The sequence below is a fragment of the Prinia subflava genome, chromosome 23, assembly GCF_021018805.1.
Source record: "Prinia subflava isolate CZ2003 ecotype Zambia chromosome 23, Cam_Psub_1.2, whole genome shotgun sequence".
Taxonomy (NCBI): Eukaryota; Metazoa; Chordata; class Aves; order Passeriformes; family Cisticolidae; genus Prinia; species Prinia subflava.
The window spans coordinates 5456818-5479901 of NC_086269.1; the positions used below are offsets into that span (position 1 = coordinate 5456818).

The 23084-nt window shown below is 56.7% G+C and overlaps 1 protein-coding gene across 2 annotated transcripts in view; it reads left to right on the forward strand.

Moving 5' to 3' along the window:
* Positions 1 to 22627, forward strand: part of KIF21B (kinesin family member 21B) — a 47865-nt gene extending 25238 nt beyond the window's left edge. The window contains exons 16-35 of one of the 2 annotated variants that reach the window (XM_063418162.1): positions 21 to 128; positions 483 to 551; positions 1398 to 1627; positions 2021 to 2168; positions 2267 to 2461; positions 3221 to 3322; positions 3439 to 3604; positions 3842 to 3902; positions 4182 to 4239; positions 4712 to 4917; positions 5351 to 5425; positions 5573 to 5686; positions 6307 to 6345; positions 8447 to 8583; positions 8853 to 9033; positions 10648 to 10812; positions 12177 to 12294; positions 12979 to 13149; positions 13622 to 13821; positions 15079 to 22627. In XM_063418162.1, the coding sequence (XP_063274232.1) occupies positions 21 to 128; positions 483 to 551; positions 1398 to 1627; positions 2021 to 2168; positions 2267 to 2461; positions 3221 to 3322; positions 3439 to 3604; positions 3842 to 3902; positions 4182 to 4239; positions 4712 to 4917; positions 5351 to 5425; positions 5573 to 5686; positions 6307 to 6345; positions 8447 to 8583; positions 8853 to 9033; positions 10648 to 10812; positions 12177 to 12294; positions 12979 to 13149; positions 13622 to 13821; positions 15079 to 15133 (2598 nt within the window). In that variant the 3' untranslated portion in view covers positions 15134 to 22627. The remainder of the gene's footprint in view (positions 1 to 20; positions 129 to 482; positions 552 to 1397; positions 1628 to 2020; positions 2169 to 2266; positions 2462 to 3220; positions 3323 to 3438; positions 3605 to 3841; positions 3903 to 4181; positions 4240 to 4711; positions 4918 to 5350; positions 5426 to 5572; positions 5687 to 6306; positions 6346 to 8446; positions 8584 to 8852; positions 9034 to 10647; positions 10813 to 12176; positions 12295 to 12978; positions 13150 to 13621; positions 13822 to 15078) is intronic. The other variant, XM_063418163.1, reaches the window with a different exon arrangement.
* Positions 22628 to 23084: the final 457 nt, after the last annotated feature.

Sequence of the window (23084 nt, forward strand, 5' to 3'; positions counted from 1 at the left end):
ACTCAGCCCCTCCCGTGCAGGTGGCGCTGATGAAGCAGATGCGGGAGGAGCAGCAGCGGAGGCGGCTGGCGGAGACCAAGCGGAACCGCGAGATCGCACAGCTCAAAAAGGAGCAGCGCCGGCAGGAGGTGAGAGCCGGGCTTGCCACGTGCTGCCAGCGGCCGTGCAGGGGGCTGGTCTGGCTGGGGAGGTGGCGTTTGTCCTGCTCTGGCACTCACAGATACCTCGGGTCAGCGAAGCCTCACTGGAGCCCAGTCCTAGCAGGGCACAGCTGGATGAGCGGCTCCCAAAGGCTTCCCACAGCTCCCATTGTAGTTGTGGGGATGCTGTGGGATGGGGAGAACATGGAACCAGAGCCAGCTCAAGGCTAGGAGCCTGCTCGTTGTTAGAATCTGGTGTGAGACTGTGCCAAAGGGCTGTGACCACCGCTGGGCTGTCTGGGCTGGACCTCAGGGGTGTCTTTTCCTTTCTCACTCATGCAGTTCCAGATCAGGGCTCTGGAATCTCAGAAGCGACAGCAGGAGATAGTGCTGCGGAGGAAAACCCAGGAGGTGAGGAAAGGGGGTTTCTCCACATAGTCCCCAGCTCCCATGGAGGTCTGGGCCCCAGTGCTTGGCTCGGAGAAATCCCATCCTTGAGACAGGGCTGGCTTTGGGAATGAGGTTCCCAAAAGGAAGGGAGGGGGTTTATAACTCAGGAACCAAGTGGGAAATGGTTGTAGGCAGCAGCAGAGTTCCCCATCCCGAGCAGCAGAACCAGAATCACCAGAAACTGATGTCTTAGAACTGATGCTGACCTGAAACAGAGATTGAACAGAGCTAGAGAATAAAGTAGGTATTTATTGAAAGGCCTTTAGGATACACCTTGGGCAAGACAAGAGCCTGACCAGGGCTACACCCAAGGTGGACTTACAATGGTCACAAAATGGGTGAATGGTCACGAGGTCTCGCACTTTCATAAGTTTTGTTCCATTTGCATATTGGGGTTTAATTGTCCAACCACAGCTCCAGGCCGTGAGGTCCCATCCTTCTTGTTTCTCCCTTCAGCCACTGTTGTTTGTGCTTTTGGGTTGAAAGTTGTCCTTGGTCTTCAGCAGAAAAAGGATTTGTTTTGTCTCCCTGCTCTGTGAAGAGAGCTTACTGGCACTTAATGTGAGGCTCAGATCTACACCCCTGGGCAGCACAGAATCTGAAAAACATGAAAGCTCAAACTGAAGGCATCAGCAAGGCTGGGCTATGAGGGAGGAGAGGGAATCCCACGAGGCACAAATGTCCCTGGGCTTTGGGTCTGCAGAGCTGCTCCGCTCAGCGCTGTGGGGCCCTGGGGGTGGTGCCAATGGCTTTAGGCTGGGTGGGGCTGCCCAGCTGAAGCCTCCCTCGTGTCCTTGCTCCGGGCAGGTGTCGGCCCTGCGGCGCCTGGCCAAGCCCATGTCGGAGCGGGTGGCAGGCAGGGTGGGCCAGAAGCCGGCCATGCTGGACTCGGGCGCCGAGGTCTCGGCCAGCACCACCTCCTCCGAGCCCGAGTCCGGCGCCCGCTCCGTCTCCAGCATTGTGCGCCAGTGGAACAGGAAGATCAACAACTTCCTGGGAGACCCCTCGTCCTCCATCAATGGGGCTCGGCCCCCCAGGTCAGGCCAGGCGCTGGGTGGTGGGGGTGGGACATCGCAGGGACCCCCATGCCCGGCTGGTGGCTGGTGGCGGGGGTTGAAGGGTGGCTTCTTAGTGTCCACTTGACCCATATGAAATCAGTGACCCTGTGGTAAGCTGTGCTGGCAGAGTGGCTGTCACCTGTGCTTGAGCCCAAAGCTGGCCTTCCATGAGGATTAAATAACGTGGCTCAAACCCCGCTGGACTCAGCTCTTGTCCCACTTTGCTAGGAGGAAATGGAAGAGTTGGGCAATGCAGAAACAACACAGAGATGCATCCTCTGTTTCTGGCCAGCCGGATCCCAGACGTCTTCCCTAGCTCTCCAGCACGGTGTGGCCATCTGCCCACATGCCTCTTCTTCCCTTTGGCTGTAGGAAGAAGTTCCCTAAGAAGGGATCGAGCCAGACCTTCAGCAAAGCTGCCCGCCTCAAGTGGCAGTCACTGGAGCGGCGCATCTTTGACATTGTCATGCAGAGGATGACCATTGTCAACCTGGAGGCAGACATGGAGAGGCTCATCAAGGTGGCTGTGGCTCTGGGGACAGAGAGGGTTGGGTGGTGGGTGCAGGACAGGGAGATGGCCATGTGGACAGTGCTAATCCCCCTTCCCTTTTCCCCCAGAAACGTGAGGAGCTGTCACTGCTGCAGGAGGCATTGCTGGGCAAGCGGGCAAAGCTGCAGGCAGAGAGCCCCATGGAGCAGAAGGGTCTGCAAGAGCTGAACGAGGAGATCGAGGTGCTGGCGGCCAACATTGACTACATCAACGACAGCATTTCAGACTGCCAGGCCACCATCATGCAGATTGAGGAGACCAAGGTGGGCAGTAGGGCTGGGTCTGGCTGGCAGGGAGAAAGTGAGAGCATTCCTTTATGGAGTGTCCTTGGGCACAGGCAGCTGGGGCTAGCTCTGGTCAGAGGACCCAGAGTCCTCTGAGCTGTCACTCTTGGTGGGGCTTCACCTACACAGTCACTTCTCATTTGGTGATTAATTAAAGAGAGGAGTTCTGGCAGGTCCTTGCATGTCCATGGGCAGAGTGCTGGTGTCCTGCTGCCCTGGAATTGTAGGGAAGCTGTGGCCCCCATTTGCCCATGGGGCTGGTGCTCACCTGTCCCCATGGTTGCTTCATGCACTGGAAACATCCCAGAGGACTGGCTTTTTCCCAGCAGAAACTGTCTGGGTTTTGTGTCCAGTTGTGATACTGGGCAGCTCCTGATTCCCCTTAATGCCAGCAGCCTGAAATGGAGGCTGTGTGCTGTCCCTGGCTTGTCCCCAGCTGTCACCTTGATCAGCAGGGAAGAAGGGCTGCTGTTAATTCACGCTAGGCTTTGGGTTGTGGATTTGGCTGAGCCTGGTGTCTGTTCAGTGTCAAGTTTTGTGTTGGAACCAGAATTTCTGTAGCAGTGCATGAGCACTGGACAGTCCCATGGCTGGATCTCCCCAGTAGCCACTGGGCAGACTGGGGGTTGGACTGGGCAGTGCTAGCAGGTTGATGGAGCTTGCTATGGAGGCCCTTCCACCTGTCCCACATCCAGCAGCAAACCTGCTGCATCCAGCACTTGTCTCTCCACGTTTCAGGAGGAGCTGGACTCCACAGACACCTCAGTGGTGATCAGCTCCTGCTCCCTGGCCGAAGCCCGGCTGCTGCTGGACAACTTCCTGAAAGCCTCCATCGACAAGGTGTGGGGCCAGGCTGGGGGGTGGATGCGTGACAGGGTTTCTTTCTGGGTGCCAGGGTGGGGACCTGGTGGCAAGGGCCTGTGGCACCTGCCTGAGTGCCAGCACGCCTTCCCCAGGGGCTGCAGGTGGCCCAGAAGGAGGCGCAGATCCGGCTGCTGGAGGGGCGCCTGCGGCAGACGGACGTGGCCAGCTCCTCGCAGAACCACGCCCTGCTGGACGCCCTGAGGGAGAAGGCTGAGTCCCACCCGGAGCTGCAGGCACTGATCCACAATGTCCAGCAAGGTGGGGCTGAGGCAGGTGCATCTCCAGGCCGGGTGTGCTGCCTGTGGGGCGGGTGCTGTTCCCAAAAGCGCCTGGAGGTGCTGTGGCTGGGACCCTGCACCAAGGGCCGTGTTGGGTGTGCCCTGGCCATGAATAACAGGGACAAGGACTGGGTCACCCCCACACCTTCCTGGGCTGCCCCGTGCCCTGCAGGGTTTGGATGGGGCTGGTGACAGTGGGGTTGTCTCCCTCTCACAGAGAACGGCTACACCAGCACGGATGAGGAAGTTTCAGAGTTCAGCCTGGCCTCAGATGGGAGGTGAGCACCCAGCCTGGCACTGCCTGATACCATTCATGGGACTTCGTAGAGGGGCAGGGATGAACAAAGACCCACCTGAGCTTTTCTGTGGTGCCCTGCCCTTGGTGGGAGGAGCAGGATGTCTCTTGGACATGAGCAGGGAGTGAAGGCTTGGTCATTCCTTGGAGAAAGGGTGCTGGGGAGCAGAGGGTGACCCAAGGAGTCTGGTGGACCAATGGCAGCAGCTTTCTGAAGGGAGTTTGGCACTGAAGATCCATCTTTGTTCCTTTCTCCCTGCAGCATCTCCCAGTCTTTCACCATGAAGGGCTCAGCAAGCCAGGATGACTTCAAGTTCAAGGTTAGTTGGCCTTTTTGTGTGGCCTGGTCACAGAGCCTGGGAGGAAGGAGGGAGGGCTGTTCAGTGATGCTTCAGGCCTCTGCTCTGCAGTCTGAACCCTGGGGAATCAGGCTTGGCATAAGGCAGTGTGGCTCTCTGGGTGGGGAGAACCAAGGTCTCCTGGTACAGCAGTCCTGTCCTGAAGCACCAGAGACTTGGGAAACACCCACCACACCAGCCAAATCTCCCAAATCTGAGTGGCACCGAGGATGTCCCCGTGCAGGGCAGAGGTGGAGAGAAGCAGCCACTGTTCTGTGCAGGCTGTCATGTTTGTGAGAGCCATGTCATGTTTTGAGAGCTGCTTGTGATGGGCATCCCAGTGGGACGTGGGGGAGCTGTTTGTGGCCAGAGAGTACAAACTCTTCCAACCCACAGCGCTGGCTGCTGCCACTGCCCCCCTGTGCCCGCCCCTGAGCCCTGTGCCCTGCTCTAGGGAGAGCCCAAGCTGTCGGGGCAGATGAAGGCAGTGTCAGCTGAGTGCCTGGGACCCACGCTGGACATCTCCACCAAGAACATCACCAAGTCCTTGGCATCTCTGATGGAGATCAAAGAGGACAGGATTGGCTTCTCCATCCGAGACCCCTATTACAAGGAGAAGGTGTCCCGCACCATCAGCCTGCCCACGCGGGGAAGCACCTTGTGAGCTTGGGGCCACAGTGTCTCATGGAGGGAGGCTCATGGAGGCACAGGCCTGGGGGAAGCTGTGGAGGTGCAGAGGGGTGAAGGGGAGCCCAGTGCTTCATCTATCCATGCTTGGCTGCAGCATGCAGTGGTGAATTTCCTCAGCTGGGCTTGGGGAGTGTGTAGGAGTATGTTGGCATCCTTTGCAGATGGAGAGGGGGATACTTCAGGAGCAGGGAAAGAAGGGGGGTGTGAGGGTCCCCAACTCCCTGCTCTGGGTTATCAGCCTTTTTGAAGGTGTCTTGGGTTGCCAAAAGCCTCTGCACTCGTGGGCTGCCTCGAGATTACAACTCCAGCCCAATCTCTTGTTTGCTCCTCTGGGGGAGGACACATTGTGGAGGGATCCTAGTGCAGGGGCAGGCACCCACTCTGCTTTGTTCCCTTGCTTCAGTCCCAGGCAGTCCCGGGGCTCGGACACTTCGCCTCTGACAAGGAGGAAATCCTATGACCGTGGGCAGCCTGCCAGGTGAGCCTGGGAGACACGGTGACATGGGCAGGGGAGGCTGTGTGGCCCAGAGCAGCAGGGAAGGATTCTTTCTGGGCCCTGGTGTGCCAGTCAGGTGTCAGGTGAGCTGTTCCCAAGTCACATGTCCCTCTGATCCTTTTGGTCCAGGCCTGCAGACATCGGCTTCACACCACCCTCATCCCCACCCACCCGGCCCCGCAACGACCGCAACGTCTTCTCCCGTCTCACGAGCACCCAGAGCCAGGGCTCTGCCTTGGACAAGTAAGTCCTGCTGGGGTGAGAGTGTCTGAGTGAGGGGGACCCAGACCGTGGTAGCACGTGTCACATTCTGAGTCCTGTGGGGGTCTGTAGGAGCGCCAGGGCTTGGACTGGCTCCAGCCAGTGTCCTGTCACCGCTCTACCTCGCTGCTTCTCCCTGTGATGGAGCAGCTGCCATGCCAACGCTGTGCTCCTGCCCACTGTGCCCCCTCTGAGCCTGGCCTCTGCCTGGAGACAGGGTGGTGCCAGACTTGGACCCCTGGAAAGGCAAGGGAGCAGGATGGGGTGAGGCGATGAGGGCTCAAGGGAAGCTGATGGACTGGCATCCACCCACAAGTGCTGCTGCACCCTCTCCTGGCAGCAGGTCAGGTGCTGCTCTGGGCTCACACGTTGCTAGCAGCGCTGGTGTTCCCTGATGGAGACCTGCTGTCTGATCCTCACATGCCCTCCTGCTCTTCTGCTCTCCCCTGGTTCTCCATGTGTGCTTCTCCTTCTCCCTCCCTCCACTCCTCTCTGTCCTACACTGGCTTGGATGCAATAACAACCTTCCACCTCTGACTCCACTGCTGCCTTCTCTAGTCTGGGTTTTCTCTCCCATAATCCTGCTAATTTTCTGCCCCTAGGTCTGATGACAGCGATTCCTCTGTCTCGGAGGTGCTGAGGTATAGACAACTTTCTATTTATTATCCCTTTCTGCGCTCCTCCTTCTCTCTGTCAGATGCCTGCTCTCCCTGTCCCCACATGGTCTGCCTGCAGCTTGCTGCTCTACCCCTTCCCAGCTTGTGTGTCTGTCCCCTCCTGGCATGCCACCTCTGGTGCCTGATGCTGTCCCTCAGCTGCAAGTTCAAACTGTTCCTGCTTGGATTAGCCCTTGGTACGTGGTGCTGGCTGGTTTGGGTTGGCAGCATGTTCTCCTCCATCTCTGATGGTTTCTAGCCAGCATGAGGCCACCACGTCCCACCCCTTCCCCAGCTCTCCAGCAGGATGGTGAGATGGTGGGGGGGGAAAGATGCTTGCAGTAGATCCTTTGTGCAAGCTTCTTCCAGGCAGTTATCTCAGGTTCACCTCGTGCCTGGTTGTGCTTCCCCAGTGCTGAGTTGGAAAAGGTCAGTCCCTAAAGAATCCTAAAGAAACCAGGTCAGATTGTGGTGCAGAGCTCAGCCTTGGAGTTAAGGTTCTGCTGGGCTTCTCTCCCTACATCCACCTGACTACAGAGGTTTCTCAAAACAAGGGCCACATTTCCCCCATCCTTTAGGAACATTGCAACCTTCCAGTGCCTAAAGGGGCTTACAACAAAGAGGGAGAGCAACTTTTTACATGGGCAAGTAGTGACAGGACAAGGGGGAACAGTTTAAACTGAAGGAGCAGAGATTTGGGCTAGATGTTAGGAAGAAATTCTTCTCTGTGAGGATGGTGAGATCCTGGCACAGGGTGCCCAGAGGAGCTGTGGCTGCCCCGTCCCTGGAAGTGTCCAAGGCCAGGTTGGACAGGGCTTGGAGCACCCTGGGGTGGTGGAAGGTGTCCCTGCTCATGGCAGGGGGTGGAATGAGATGGTGTCTAAAGTCCCTTCCAACCCAAACCATTCCATGATTCCACGATCAGCTGTCCAGCACCCAGGTGTCCCCTGACTCTGCCTGTGCCCTGAGCTCCTGCAGGCCCCTGTCACTGGGGAAGTGACGCCAGACCAGTCTGAGCTGGGTCACCCTGGGCAGTTTGTAGTCAGGCAGCCACTCAAAGTCCATGGAAGATGCCTCACCCTGCAGTGCAGGGATTTCCCCTTGGATTCAGTGTTGCTTTGAGACTGGTGGAAGCACTGGGGGTGAGGGGAAGGCTGTTGGCTTGGCATTGGTGAGTTCAGAGCTGAGGAACATCACATGCATGTGATTTCCAAACCCAAATTAATGAGCCTGTGCTTGTCCTCACGACTAATGCAAACCTTGCCCTTCTCTAGCCCCATGCATCAGTCTCCCTGCCTGTAAGAAGGAGCTAGCACAACTCAGGCTCTTGTGGCTGTGCTTGATGACCAGGCACTCTGGGGCCCACCAGGGGTCACACACAGGAGGGTCAGGCTGGTGGTCCTCAGCACCCTGAGTGTGTCTGATGTGGAGGGGATTGGCAGATAATGTCCCCCAGGACAGACAGAAGTGTCCCCTGGAAGCAGGTTTGGCAGGGGTAGGTGCTCTCCTGCCCAGAGCCAGCAGTGGGTGCAGGAACAGCCACTGCAACAGGGACGTGACATGCACATGCTGGTGCTGCCCTTTGTCACCCTTGTGATCTGTGTAAAGGAGTGAGGCCCTGTCTCCAGATGTCCCTAGCCACAGGGTGACAGCCCCCAAGGGACAGGGGTGCTGATACTGGTACTCTGAAACATTATCCCAGCAGTGCTCCAACTTCAGGCTGGAAAGGGCACAGTTTGTCCCAAAATGGACCTCAGGGCCAATGAGCTGAGTCTCCTGAACTGTTCTGGGTCTGTGCTGGTGAGGCACGAGAGGTTTGAGGGGGAGCAGAGGTCACTGGGCAGCCTCCCCCTTTCCCTGTCTTATTGCTGGGACAGAGGTAGGCAGGGGCTGCCCACGGGGAGGTCCCTGCGGTTTCCACAGAGACCTCGGCTCAGACATGCCACGTTCAGGTGGAGGAACCTGTCTCACTGCTGGGCAGAGGAAGGTGCTTGGTGTGAGACAGCTCACGTTCTTCCATGCCCTGGGACTGTGGGCACAGAGCCCCTCCACCCCTGCACTGTACTGTTCTCTCTCTCCTGTGAAGGGGCATCATTAACCCCGTGGGTGGCACCAAGAACGCCCGGACAGCCCCTCTGCAGTGTGTCTCGGTGGCAGAGGGACACACCAAGCCTGTGCTCTGCCTGGATGCCACCGATGAGCTGCTCTTCACTGGCTCCAAAGGTGGGTGGTGGGCAGAGGGGGCAGGGAGGATGCAGATGCTGCCAGGAGCAGGTTGGCATTGGGAACTTGGGAAGCGTTGGGCATTACAGAGATGGCCCCTGTCTCAGTGTTGAGCCCTGCCCTGTCCTGCCCCTGTGCTGGGGCTGGCTGGCCCCTTTCCTCTGGCCCTGTGGGTGAGGGGAGATGCTCAGAAGCCACATTGTCCCCAGGCCACTGTGCCCTTGGAGGAGACACCCCCAACACTGCAGGGCATGTTCTTCCTCCCACAGACCGGAGCTGCAAAATGTGGAACCTGGTGACAGGCCAGGAGATCGCTTCTCTCAAGGGCCACCCAAACAACGTGGTTTCCATTAAGTACTGCAGCCACACGGGGCTGGTGTTCACCGTGTCCACGTCGTACATCAAGGTGTGGGACATCCGTGACTCGGCCCGCTGCGTCCGCACCCTCACGTACGTGCAGCTCAGGAGGCCTGGGACACTCTGGGCATCTCTGGCTTTGCAGAACCCATTTCCAGCACCTACAGGGGCTGGGGACATGGCCAGATGCCAGCTCCTTTAGTGCCAGTTTGCAGTGCTGCTTCTTCAGGGAACAGGGAGGCTGGGAGAGTTTGGGGTGAGGGAGCTTGTGGGGATCTCCTGCAGCAAAGACTCAGGGTCATAAAAGCAGAGAATATGCTGAGTTGGAAGGGATCAAGATCATCAAGTCCACCTCCTGGCCTTGCACAGGACACACCAACAATCCTGCCCTGTGCCTGGCAGTGTTGTTCAAACACTTCTTGAACTCAGACAGGCTCAGAGCTCTGACCATTCCCTGGGAGTCTGTTCAGTGCTCCAGCACCCTATTGGGGAGGAACCTTTTCCCGATATCCAACCTAAATGTCTTCCAGCTCAGCTCCAGCCATTCCCATGAGTCCTGTCACTTGTCATGAGAGGGAGTAGATCAGTACCTGGCCCTCTGCTGCCCCTCATGAGGACACTGAAGACCCCAGTGAGGTCTCCCCTCAGTCTCCTCTAGGCTGAACAAACCAAGTGACCTCACCTCCCCCTCATGAGGCTTCCCCTCCAGACCCTTCACCATCTTCCTAGGATGCTCTCCAATGGCTTAAGGTCTTTTTTATATTGTGGTGCTCAAAACTGCACCAAGGACTTGAGCTGAGGCTACCCCAATGCAGAGCAGGGAAGGACAATCCCCTCCTTTGACCAGCTGGCAATGCTTTTCCTGGTGCATCCCAGGACAGGGATGTCCCTCCTGGCTGCCAGGGCACTGCTGACTCATATTCAGCTTTCCACTGACCAGGATCCCCAGGTCCCTCCCCACAGCTGCTTTCCAGCCTCTGTTCCCTGCTGTATACACACAGCCAGGGTTGCTGTGTCCCAGAATCCAGCACTTGCCCTTGTGAAGAGTCAGGAGCTTTGCAGAGATTTTGCAGCTGTTCTGGGGGTGGCCAGCAGAGCTGGCAGCTCCAGCAGAGGGGCACAGCCCCAAACAGCATAGTTAGTGGCTGGGTAAATCACAGGCTCCTCAGTGGGAAACCTGGGTCTCCGCGAGGAGTTTGAAGACCAGAAAGGGGCATGGAACAGACTGGAGCTGTGGCTGCCAGTCTGGAGTAGAGCTCAGAGATTAGGACAGTGTAATAGGTCAGTTACCCACTTGCTCTGGCAAAGATCTCCTTTCTCCATTCAGCCTCAGCTCATCTGCCTTGGCCTGAAGGTGCTTCTCTCTCGGTACAGAGGCCAAGACCTCTGCTTCCCTGTGCTGGATGCCAGCACTCACCAGCTCTTCCTGTGGGAAGCAGAGAGGCACAGGAGGAGCGCAGAGGGGCCCTCATCTGGAAATCAGGGCAGGATGCTCTGAGTCATGCACAGACCCTGCATCCTTATCTGCCTTTGCAGGCCGGGCACTGGCCTGTGGGACAGAGCTCTTGTTGGTCCAGGAAGACAGGGATACTTCCAGGACCTTTCCTCAGTGTGGGCCCCAGCTGTGCCAGCCTGGAGCCAACAGCCTCCTGTGCCTCCTGAGCAGCTCTGCTCTCATCCTCCCCCTTTGAACTCTCCTTCCTTTAGGTCCTCTGGGCAGGTGATCTCTGGGGATGCGTGTGCCAGCACCACCACCCGCACCGTCACCAGCGTGCAGGGCGAGCACCAGATCAACCAGATCGCGCTCAACCCCTCGGGCACCGCGCTCTACGCGGCCGCCGGCAACACCGTGCGCGTCTGGGAGCTCAGCAGGTGAGGGCACCGCCGGCCTGGACAGGTGTCTGGGTTTGTCAGGGAAAACTGGAGCTTCCCTTGGAATGGGGAATGTAAAAACCCCTCCCTCCAAATTATTATAAATTTGCAATTGGGAGCTTTCAGGCAAAAAAGATGAGAATAAGAGTAACAGTTCTTTACTAGGAATATTAAAAATAAAAATGTGCTAATACAAAAAAACAAACAAGCAAAAGTCCGAGAAAACCCTGACAGTCAGGAATATGACCTGACACCCTGTTGGTCAGGGTGTTGGACGCAGTCCAAATAAATCCTCCTGGAGTGACAGATGTGGTTCTGTTGGAGTAGAGATGATCCTGTAGACAGGTTCAGTGGTGGTGAGATGGGTTCAGTCTTCCACTGGGAATCCAGTGGAAAAGAGGAATGTCTGGGGTCCCTGTGTCCCCATTTTTATCTGGGTAGGAATTGTTGGCTCCTCCCCACTGGGTGGAGCATCTCCCAGTGGATGATGGAATGTGTCAGTCACTGTGAGCCTTAATGGCCCATGAACAGAAGATATCCCCGAGGGTGGGCAGTGGTGACAGAGATCACAAACACTGCCCCACCTGGTTTAACAGCTGGTCTGTTATCAGAAGGCATCCACCCCCCACTCCCCACTGTTGTTACAAGTGATAAAGAAAAAAGAAAGCATCCCCCAACTGGTTTCTACAGATGAAATAGAATACACACTTTTTTGGTTACCTAACCCAAGACACCAGGGCCAAGTGGGCACCAGCTGCTGAAAGTATCCCCCGGGGGAAAATGGGAGCCTTTTTCGCAGTGGAAGTTGCCTGGAATGAGGATTTTCAGGATCCTTTCCTATGGGACCCAAGGGGTGATGGGCAGCATTGGAGCTGCACGGGGTGGGTGGTTTGTCTGTGCACTGGGCACAGTTTAGCAGAAGGGAAAAGACAAGTGGGATGGGCAGCAGGACCTGCTTTCCCTTGTCCTCCTACCTGCCTGGTGGGCACTGGGCTGTGAACCTTGTGCTGCATCCTGGGCTCTGCAGCCAGATGTTGGCATGCTCTCAGGCTGTGCAGCCAGATGTTGACACTCTCAGGCTGTGCAGCCAGATGTTGGTGTGCTCTCAGGCTGTGCAGCCAGATGTTGGTGTGCTTTCAGCCTGTGCAGCCAGATGTTGGTGTGCTTTCAGCCTGTGCAGCCAGATGTTGGCATGCTCCAGGCTGCCTTCCTGCCCTAGAATCACGGGGAATGGCGTCTCCCTGCCCACTCTCCCCCAAAGGGAACCACCCCTATGGGGAACTCCAGGACTGGGGGAGGCTGTGTGTGGGAGGGCCCTTAGGGTGGGCTCCAGCAGGAGGGCTGACCTGTGCCCTTGCTTGCAGGCTGCAGCCCGTGGGGAAGCTGAGTGGCCACATCGGGCCTGTGATGTGTCTCACAGTGAACCAGACGGCGAGCAACCACGACCTGGTGGTCACAGGCTCCAAGGATCACTACGTCAAGGTACTCTCCTTCTTGGGGAGCAGCACCCCGAGTCCTGTAGGGAAGCCCAGATGTTGGCAAACCCCTCACTCTTCTCCCCTCCTGAAAACTGAGCTCAGATTCTGTTTTCATCTCTATATGTGAGGTTTTCATTTGTTTCCTCTTCCCAAACCTTGCCTTTTGCTTGGTCCACGATGCACCTTTGGAGAAGTTGCATTTCTCTCACTCATCAGACTCTGGCTGGGATTTGCATGTGAGGGCTGACCCAGATGAGCAGCTCACCCTGTTCTGCTCAATAATCCCCCCCCGATAAAGATGCCTTGTGCCTGCTCAGTCACAGCTCCAGCACAGCAGGAGCCTGTCCCTTCCTTTCAGGTTTTAGCAGTTGAATTAGAGCTGTCACCAGGGGAGTGAGGAGGGGTGGTGAGATGGTGAGTGAGACAGATCCCACTCAGCTGTCAGCTTGGCTCCTGAGGAGTGTGAAGGCTCACCATGAATAAAATGCAGCAGTGGGGCTGTCCCTGGTGGCAGAACTCCTCTGCTTGTGGCAGGATCCTCAAAAAGCCCCCAGCAGCCAATGCTCAGTCCCATTTCCAGCATCACTCCAGCTGCCCTAAGCTAGAACACAGAGGGTGGTGGCCAAACTCCCCAGGAGAGGGCCAGCTCTGTTCCTAGTGCCATCTGTGGTGTGCTACTCTTCCCCAGGTGTTTGAGATCACGGAGGGCATGGCGGGCAATATTGGCCCCACTCACAACTTCGAGCCCCCTCACTACGACGGCATCGAGTGCCTGGCCATCCAGGGAGATGTCCTCTTCAGCGGCTCCAGGGACAACGGCATAAAGAAGTGGGATCTGGAGCAGCAGGAACTTATCCAGGTCTGCAGGGCAGCAGAGCACAGGTCCTGTGGTGACACAGGGCAGAGGAGGGGTGCTGCTGGGTCCTGGGGGGTTCTCCAGGAGCCTAGTGCCAGTGTCCTGCGTGGAGCTCACCAGGGAGGGAACCCCCAGTCCTGGGCTGTGTGTGGGTGAGGGTGTGCTGTGCCCCCTTAATTTGTCCAGCAGGGTGCTTGGGATTGCTTGCTCTCCCTCAGACAGGCTGTGGCATCAGCTGCAGTGTGGGGGCTTGTGTTCCACCCTGAATTCTGGGTTGCTGTCTCCTGCCCAAGGGAGAAACCAAGCCTTGACTTACCCGAGCCCATACCCTTGGCTCCTAACTGGGCATCACCAGTTCCACAGTCCCAGGGTGTCAGCAAGGACCTGAGCTCCCTGAGACAGCGGGGATGGGTGCATGAGGCTGCCTGTGGTGCTGCAGACGAGGCTGGTCATGACCTCTGCTCTGTGCCTACAGCAAATCCCCAATGCCCACAAGGACTGGGTCTGTGCCCTGGCCTTCATCCCCGGCCGCCCCATGGTGCTGAGCGCCTGCCGCGGCGGCGTCATCAAGGTGTGGAACGTGGACACCTTCACCCCAGTCGGGGAGATCAAGGGCCACGACAGCCCCATCAACGCCATCTGCACCAACTCCAAGCACATCTTCACTGCCTCCAGGTGAGCCCTGGGTGTTCTGCCCCCATGGCCCCTGGGAAGGGGGAGACCCTGGGTTTGAGCCGTGCCCCTGGGCCTGGGTGGGTTTGTGCTGGGCGAGCAGGGAGCGGGGAGGGAGTCGCAGCTTTTTAGTCCCTCTGCTCCTTCACCTCCTTTTGTCCACTGTAGCCTGCCCACGGCAGGGCCTGCCCCCCACAGTGCCAAGAGCTGTCCCTGGCCATGCCCTGCCCACGCTCTGGTGATGCCCTGGGTTACTCCCCACGCAGGGACCCCTCTCCCTCGGGGCTGGGCATTGTCTGCTGCTCTTGGGGAGCTCTTCAGCAGCAAGACTCTGATATCCTCTTTTCGACCCTGTCCCTTTTCTCCCTTCCTTTTTCTCTGTCTCTCTCTGCCTCTCCTTCTCCCCACCTCCCATCTGTGCCACAGCGACTGCCGGGTAAAGTTATGGAATTACGTGCCTGGGCTCACCCCTTGCCTTCCACGACGCGTCCTTGCCATAAAGGGCCGTGCTACTAGTCTGCCTTGACCCTCCTGCTCTCTGACTCTCTTGCTCATATGCTCTTCTTCCGTCTCTCCTTCCCTTTCCTCTCCATCTCTCCCTCCCTCTGTCCCTCTCACTGTTGCTTTTGCTCCCCTCTCTTTCCCCCCACCCCCCTTTTTTCTCTGGTCTGAGCTGCTTCTTCACGGTATGAAACTATTCTGCGTTTTTACCCACTTGATAAGTCTTTGGTAGAATGGACTCGCCCCCTTGTCCCAGTCATACCCCTGCCTTGGTTTCACTTGCTTTTTGGTTTTTTTTCCTCGCCAAGTGCCCACATCTACTTTGGCAACTCTGTGGGAAGCCATGGCCTGCCCGTGCCTTTGCATGGATGGTGGGTTGGGAGTCAGCAGCCACCCCCAAATCAGCCCATGCCCCAGCAGCAAAGCAGCTCCCTGGGTGTCACTGCTGGGACCTGGCTGGAGCTCACTCAAGGCGGGTAGGAGTCCTGGTGTGGGGTCAGCCCTGGAGGTCACCATTTCCCTTTGTTCCCAGCTGCTGCCAGTGGGGTGAGTTGGAGGCTGAGCCCCATTGGGCTTGCCTTCTCCCCAAAGTGCATCAGACAGCCTCCTGCCAAGGGAAAAGGGCCTGGAAGTCTGGGGGGCTGCATGCTGCCATGGTGGGGGACAGGGAGGCACCCTGGTGGTGCCTCTGGGACAGGGTGTGTGGGGCTCCTGCCCCGACCCCTGGGTCATGCTGTCCCTCTCACCTTTGTTCCTCAGCGACTTGACAGTGAAGCTCTGGAGTGGGAGGAGGTTGCCTGCGGGGTCAAACTAGGAACTGCAGAAAGACTGGAAGGCGTGGGGGCAGGGTGAAGGGCAGGGTGCCTCCCCCTGCTATCAGGACTCAGTCACCTACAGGAGCTCAGCCCAGGACAGGGATTTCTTTGTGCCTGACCCAACGGGGTGGACAATGCTGCATTTGGTGCTTTGAGCACTGTCAGCTCCTGTGAGGAAGCAGCTCTGTGGGGCACCAGCAGCTCCACCTGCCCTCCTGCTGAGGCTTCTCCATGGTTCTCCAGTGAGCAGGAAATGTTTCATCCCTCCTTTCGCCCATCCTGCTGTAAGGACTTCTGGGGGTCAGGGATCCCTGGCTCCTCCTGAGCCCCCCAGTTCCCTCCTGCCACTGTGGGCCCTGCCGTGCTGTGCTGCTCCCGGGCTGGTTCCTGCAGGAGTCGTTCTCCACTCCACGAGGACATTCGGTGTCTGCTGGCCAGGACCACAACACAGAGCCTGCTTCTCTGGAGCCATTACTTGTGCTACACCTCTGCTGTGGGGACTACAGAAGGATTTCCTGGTACTCCTGGCCTTCCCTATCCTCTGTGGACCTGTCCCCAGTGGTCAGAGGGGTGCACCTCCAAGCTCCTTTGCCATGTCCCATCTTGTGAGGCACGGCAAGCCTGGGAAGATCTCCACTGGGCAACTTCCAGACAGACCTGCTGCCGTTCCCTTTGGCATTCTCCAAACCCCAGTTTGTAAACTCAGCTGCTCCGTGGCTCTTCCCCACATGCCCAGCCTGCTCTGCAGTGGGAAGGGCTGCTCAGCCCTGCTCTGGACATCGTGACCTCCATCAAGGGTTTGTGGTGGGTTCCTGCAGCGAGTGAACCCCCTTGAGACGGATAAATGAAGCAAGAATGGAGGTTACAGGGCAAAAAAGCCAAGGCTGTGTTTGTCACCCCACTGCTGTGGCTCTGTCTGTCCTTCCCTTAGGTTCTGCCCTCAGCCTGGACTGCAGCTTGCCTGGGCGTGCTGGCTCGAGGATCCAGGGATGGAGAGGAGCCAGCAGGGCACGGAGCAGCCCGAGTGCACTGCGGCAGGAGCAGGGGGAGGGGGTTGCACACACGGATCTCGCACAAGTGCCCCGATTCCCCCTGTGCTCCAAGGACAATCCTGCAGTGGATCATCTTGCACAATCTCATCTCCTTGAGAGTGTGGGGGCTCTACCCAGGAGTGTTTCCCCAAGGATGCACATTCTGCAGGCTCTTTCTTCTGTGTCTCCTGTTCAAGGGGGGCTGGTAAAGGCCCTGGTCTCACACTGGAGCTTCCCTCCATCTCTCCTATGGCCCATTGGACCATCCTGCTCTGCCCTGCCCTAGGCTCTTGTGGGATGGCCAAGGAGACCCCAGGATGAGTCTTCTTGCCTCACACGCTCTCCTTTCCCCTTTGTCACAGAAGAAGCAGCACTTGAACTCAAATTTAAGGATTTCTCCATGTGATCCCACCAGCACTGAACTGGGATCTTGGAGATCAGGGGCTCCAGGACCTGCCCCATGAAGCACAGACCATTTCCCCTCTGCTCTCTCCAACCACGGTGATACCTGGACCAGCCCTGGTTCTCAGTGTTCTGGCTGGAGTGAGGGGATTCCTCTGCATCATGAAAGACAGGAGTATCTCTATTGATTTGGTGAGGGAGGGGGGGTTGCCTTTTTTGGGAAAATTCCATCCTGCTGGCTTGCCTTGTTAGAGGGTAAATGGTACGTGTGTGTGTGTGTGTGTGTGTGTGTGTGTGTGTAACCCTGCCCAGGACAGTCCCTGGGCCCTGTGAATGTGGCTGAGCCCTGCACAGGCAGGACTGATGGAGAGGTGCCCATCCATCCTGTGTGACCTGTGGAACTGAGGGTGCAGCCAAAAATGCACAGAGACCTCAGCACCCAGTAGCACACAGACATGCGGGGCTGGAGGAGGTGTCTGCCCCCCAGGCCTATCTTGGAGAGGGTTTCTGCACTCATTCCTCAGCTGGTTTATCCTTTGCTTGCCTGGAGGGGCTGTGTGTGTGGAGGGTGTCTCTGGTAGAGTGTTGGGCTGTGGCCTGGTGTCATGTGTGAATCTGTGTCTGCTCTGAGATCTGCAGTGCCTGCCCTGGAGCCTTCACTGCTCCCTGCTGCTATGGAGGAAGGGGGCTCTGGGGCACCTAGGGTCAGACCTGCCTTGCCTTTTGCCACCAAAACCTTCCTGTGTGCAGGCTACAAGTGCCTGCTTGGTGTTCCAGGGCTGGGTTTAGTATTTCAGGACTGGCTGACCAGTCCTGGATGATGCTGAACCTCTCTTGCTGCTGTGTCCAGCAGCGTGTTGAGGGGCTTCCAGGCTCTCACAGTCCCTGGAAGGAGGGAGCTGATGCTGGGGCTTTGGTGTCCTGAGCAGAGGAGGTTGAAGTGAGTGCTGTCCTGATTTAGGAACAGGATTCTCCAATTTAGCTCTCACGAAAACCTTGCACTACTCACACCCCCAGCCCCAGCAGGGTGGAGAGGGGAATTGGAGGCACAAAAATGAAGATCTTGGGTTGAGATAAGAGCAATTTACTGGAAACAGCAGTGAGATAAAAAACAAACAGAAAAACAGGAACAATATTAATAACAAAAGTACACAAAAGCGAGAATGATTCATATGCAGAATGCTCACCCTGGAGCCCATGACCTGACCACAGCCGTGTTTTACTGACCAGAGCAGACCTCTGCAGAAGAGAAGAAATGGATTCTGCCCCTGTGTATGTCAGTGGTGTCAGGGTACATTGTGTGTAAAGCCTTATACTCCTGTGGCTCTGCTGTGCCAGCCTTGCATCCACACAGTCCAGCAGGGCCCATTGCTGCTCTCCCCAGCTGGCTGGAGGCAGGGCCCCTGTAGTTCTTGTCATGGTACTCCCTGCTCCCTCCTTGCAGATGTGAGCTGAAGGGGCATTCAGGAGGATCAGAAGTGACACATTTTAGTCCTTCTATACTGTCTGAGCACGTGTCTGCTGGAAACTTGAGTGGCATTTATCCTTGAAGAACCTCCTGCAGTTGTTGTTTTTCCTCTCAATGCACACCCATGCTGCCAGGGCAGAGGTGGGTTTTCCATCCCACTTCCTCTTGTCCTCTCTGTGGTCATGCAGGTAAAACCATAGGTTGCCTTGTGGTGTGTCCCCTCTCTCTCGAGGGGGCAGCTGCTCCCTGGGCTGTGCTGGTGTGACATGGGACATTTCCAGAGTCCATGGGCTGGGCCACAGTCTTAGACAGTCTTTTTACACAGTGGAGACACAGGTTGGTAAGAAGGAAAAAAGATGATCATCATCAGAGCTGGGGAGCCACCTTTAACTCTGTTCTCCTTCTGTTGGCATCAGTGCCAAGGAGCCTGTACAGCCTTCTGCCAGGTGGATTGTGCACTGGACCCCATCTGCATCTGCAGGGGACTGCTGGTTTTTTGAGTCCTCTAACACAGCAAATTCCCTCAGGTGCTGACTACTTTCTCCACAATGTTCCACCTGCTCGGGAGCACTACTCCATCATCCTTGAGGGAATACCTTTCCCTTGACAGGAATTGCCTCCAGAGGCTGAGTGCTTCTGTCCTCCTCCCAGTCCCTTTGTCAGTGCCCGCATCCCAGGACAGGGATCCCACCTGCTTGGCTTCACTTCCATCCAGTTCCACAGCCTGGGCTGTGATACCCCAGCACGGGAGCAGCTGGGTCACCAGGGGCTCAACCCGACTGGCAGCTGAAATCTCTTCACATCTCAGCTCACCTGGGGATAGGGATTGGGTGAACTTCTCCAGCCCTGCCTCTTCCTCCTGTTGTGAGGGCCCTGCTTCCTCTTTATCCCTCCCTGTGCAAACTGATTTGGTCTTGGATTTCCTCTTCTGTGCAGGTACTGCTGCCAGCATGGGTTGTTCCCATGGTTCAGCTGCAGTTTGAGTGGCCACGGTGCCTGTTGCTCTGCTTTCCCTCTCCTCCCCCTGAGGCTGCTGTCTAGTGAAAAGCAGTGTCTGATAAATGCTAACCAGGACCCAGCACACTGCAATGGGTCTCTCCTCACTGGAACTGCCACAGCATTCTCCTTGCAAATGCTCTGTCACTTCTACAGCATCTTGTGCTTGTTCAGGGGGACACTTCCAAACCATTGGAGGAGAGAATTTCTTCCAAAAGTGGCCCATTTGCTCCCATGTTCCATGCCAGTCATGACTATTCCCCATCAGGGTAGATCTCTGAATAACCTCCCTAGAACTCCTTTTGTTGACTCCAAAGATTATATAGACTGTTCTAAAGGCACCTGGCAAAAATATGATTTCTTTAACATCCAAAGGGAATTCAGAACTTTAAAAGCTGTTTTAACAGGCCTCAAGGGGGAAAAGACTGGGGAAAATCATCCTCCCTGTTCCCCCCATGGGTTGGTCATGCTGGTTATTAATGGAGTCCCAAAGGTAGTGCCCAAGGTACAAGAGGCATGCTCACGACATGTCCCAAATGACCCTCACTGCCCTTGATGTTATCATGTCATAAAGTGATATCCCACAGTACATCAAGAGAGCAATGCTGACCCCTCTCCCTGCCCTGAGAAAGAGCACTGTGATGGGAACATACAGAAATATGTACAGGGTTAAGTACCCACATGAGCACACCAAGCAACATTTTGAGCAGTGGCTCAGTACCTAATACAGAAAATGTTTAGATCAAATTTGTTTCCAACCCACTCTGGGCAGATTTGTTAATCTCAACCATTCAAGCCCTGCCTTGGATGCAAAAAAAAAAAAAAAAAAAAAGCTGTAGTGGTTTAAGAATGGTATTACCCAATTTAATGTTCCCACAACTGTGCACTGCCACAGCCCCCATCTCCTTCCTTCCCCATGGTGCAACAGAGAGGAGGATTGAAGGCAGAAAAGGTAAAAAAAAAAAAAATCAGAGGTTGAGACAGGAGCAATTGACTGGAAACAACAATGAGATAAGAAAAATTAACAGCAACAATATTAACAACAAAAGTGTGGAAAAGAGAGCAAATCCCATGCAAGATGCTCACTGCAGTGCACCCTACCCTGATGGGAAGAGATCCCTTCCCCTGCCCCAGCAGTGATGTGAGGTGGTACAGAAGAACCTCTGGGTTCTGGCCACATCCCCTCCTGGCTGGAACCAGGACAGGGGTGACTGTGATCCCACAGCTCTGTGTGTGTGTGTGTGTGTGTAGGTCTTAGAGCCTGTGTGGGTTGATGTTTCTCATCAAAAGAGCATTTCTTGGGTGTTGATCTGGTTTAGCTACCTCACGGTGCAAGCTGGGTGCTGTCGTCATTGGGTTTCGTATTGGGGATGGGGTGGGGAGTTTGTGGTGTAAGACTTTTGATTTTTTTTTCTCTTAATTATTGTTATTGTTATGGTTTTGACACTTGAATTCATGCTGGGGACAGGTGGCCTCACTCCCACCTTGCTGCACATCTGAGCCAGCCCCTGCGTTCCCCTTCCTGTCTCCTCCTGGGCAGGGCAGCAGGGCTGCAGTCCCCTGCACTGCCAGCTCCCACCTTTGCAGTGGGATCCCCCAGCACAGCTGCAGCACCGAGGTTTTGCTCCCATTTCCAGTGGGATTCCTGGTCTGAGGAGCTGTGGTGTTGGCGTTGGTTATTCAGTTGACTGGCAGCCTGGATGTGGCTCCCATGGAAGGGTGGAAAGGGACCTCTGAAAGGCCCAGCTCAGCCCACATTTCCTCCTCTGCTCTCACAGATATTCTCTGTGGATGCAATGAAGTTTTCGACTGGGAAATGTCTGTGCAAAGCACACTGCTGGGATGGGCTGGTTCCAGCCCCCGCTGTCCAGAGCCTGCACAGCTGCAGGGCAGCAGGGACTTGGTGCTGTCAAAGCCTCTGCTGCAGCTGGGGATGCTCTGTGAGAAGCTGATTCTGGTGTGTGGCGTTGGATTTTTCACTCCCCAAACCTGTAGTGTCTGGATTCAGTCCAAAGCACTGAACACAAGCAAGGTTGGCCCTGGAGTCCCCAGCTTTGCCTGCTCGGGGCTGGGAGCTGCCCTGGCACGGGGAGCCTGGGGAGCCCCGAGCCACACGGTCAGTTTGGGGTGCAGGTCCTCCCAAACAGTAAAGCACAAGGTCCCACCTGCAGGTGGGTCTAGGAGGGGTGGCCCCTTGGACTCTGCCCTTCAGAGCTCGGATGGAGCAGGGGCTGGGGCAGCCGAGGAGGAGGAGGCGCACTGGGGCGGGGACTGTGCCTGCCAGTGGCTGTGGGTGAGCTGTTCCACCCCTGTGCACTGTGCTGGCTGCTCCCTGGAGCTCAGGGGCCTGGCTGCACAACTGAAGTTCCCTCTGGTGGTCTCAGAGCCCCTCTGAGAGCCCCTCCAGGCAGGGACAGTTTGGAGCTGCCTTTGTACCACGCACCTCATTTTTCTTCGCCCTTGGGCACCTTGATTTGTGACAAGGGTGGGTGTGATCATGCCTGCAGTCCTTCCTCAAGCTGCTGGGTTATGCTTTTTTCCCCAGAGCCTAGCCCTTGCTCTGGGGGTCTCCTCAGCCCCAGCACACAGGGGCCAGCTCCAGCCTCCAGCAGAGGGTGCAGGGCTGCCCCGGAGCTGAGCTTTGCACAACAGGACAAGAGTCAGGAGCCTAAAAGCACTGGATCCCCAAACCACTGTGAGCCCCCCTGAGCAGTGTCCCCTCCCTGTCACCTGCAGCTCTGATGACACAGGATGGGCTGGCCAGCAGCGAGGAGTGGGAGCTCTGGGGTCCCATCCTGTCCCCCCCAGCTGTGTTCCTCCCCACCACCTCTGAGCACTGCTGCTTTGGGGTCTCAGTTGCTGCCTCCTGCCTTGGTGCTGCAAAACCAGTGCCTGCTTCCCACGGTGCTCTCCCAGTGCCCCACACCAGTCCTTCCCCTGCCCCACACTGAAGGAGTCCAGGTACGATCCCTGCCAAGCACAGGGTTCCAGCCTGCTTCCCACAGGCTCTCTGGAGCTTCACTGTCCTGCAGGCTGCTTGTCCTGAGCCCCCCTCACCCTTCTGGGAAGGGACGAGGACCCCCAGCCCCTCCAGGTGCTGCATGGTGCTCCAGCTGTGACTGGAACAGCGGCCAGCACAGACCCAGCTCCCAGAAAAGTACAGCCCTGCACCTTCCTCCTGCCCCAGGGCTGGTCCCCTCATCCATCACAGCCCTGCCCTGGTTCCTGCCAATTGCTCCTCCCGGCCTGGGACCCCCAGGTCCAGCCCCACCGCAGGCTGGGGCAGCTGCAGCACTGTGTCACCTGCTCCATCACTCCTCTCCGCACAAGGAGCACAACAGCAGATGCCTTTTCACACTCGGAGCTTTTCTCAGAGGCCAGCTGCTCTGCAGGCTGGTGTTGTCTCCGTGGGGGTTGTGCAGCCTGGCCCCGGCCCGGCTCTGTCAGAGCACGAGGTGTGTGCGCGTGTTTTATACCTTGGTGTGTTCCTGTAAATAGTGTAATAAGTTATTGTGGTCTCCTGCTGTACGTTTTTCAATGGCTGTGTTTGTTTCTTGCCTTTTTTGTCTTTGCAAATAAAATGTTCTTGACATGAAGGGATGGATCACAGAGGTGGCTTTGAGGAGGGGGAGGGCACAGCCAGGAGCCTCCCATCCCTTTCTGCTCCCATGTGCCTGGCCCAGGGGCTGGGGGATAGACAGGAGGGGGGACTGTGGCTGCAGCCCTTCTGGCCCTGCCCGATGGAGTGGAGAGTGTCCCTCCCCATGACAGAAGATTATTAGACCTGGTGGCCCTTAAAGGTCCCTTCCACCCCAAACCATTCTGTGATTCTGTAATCCTGTTCGTTGGGACAAGATTGGACAAGAGGAGACAGTCTCAGATTGTTCCAGGGGAGGTTCAGGTTGGATATTGGGAGAAATTTCTGCACCAAAAGGATGGTCAGGCCTTGGCACAGCCTGTCCAGGGCAGTGGTGGAGTCACCGGCCCTGGAAGCGTTCAGAAGACGTGTGCATGTGGCACTTGGGGACATGGCTTCATGTCCCTCCCGGTGCT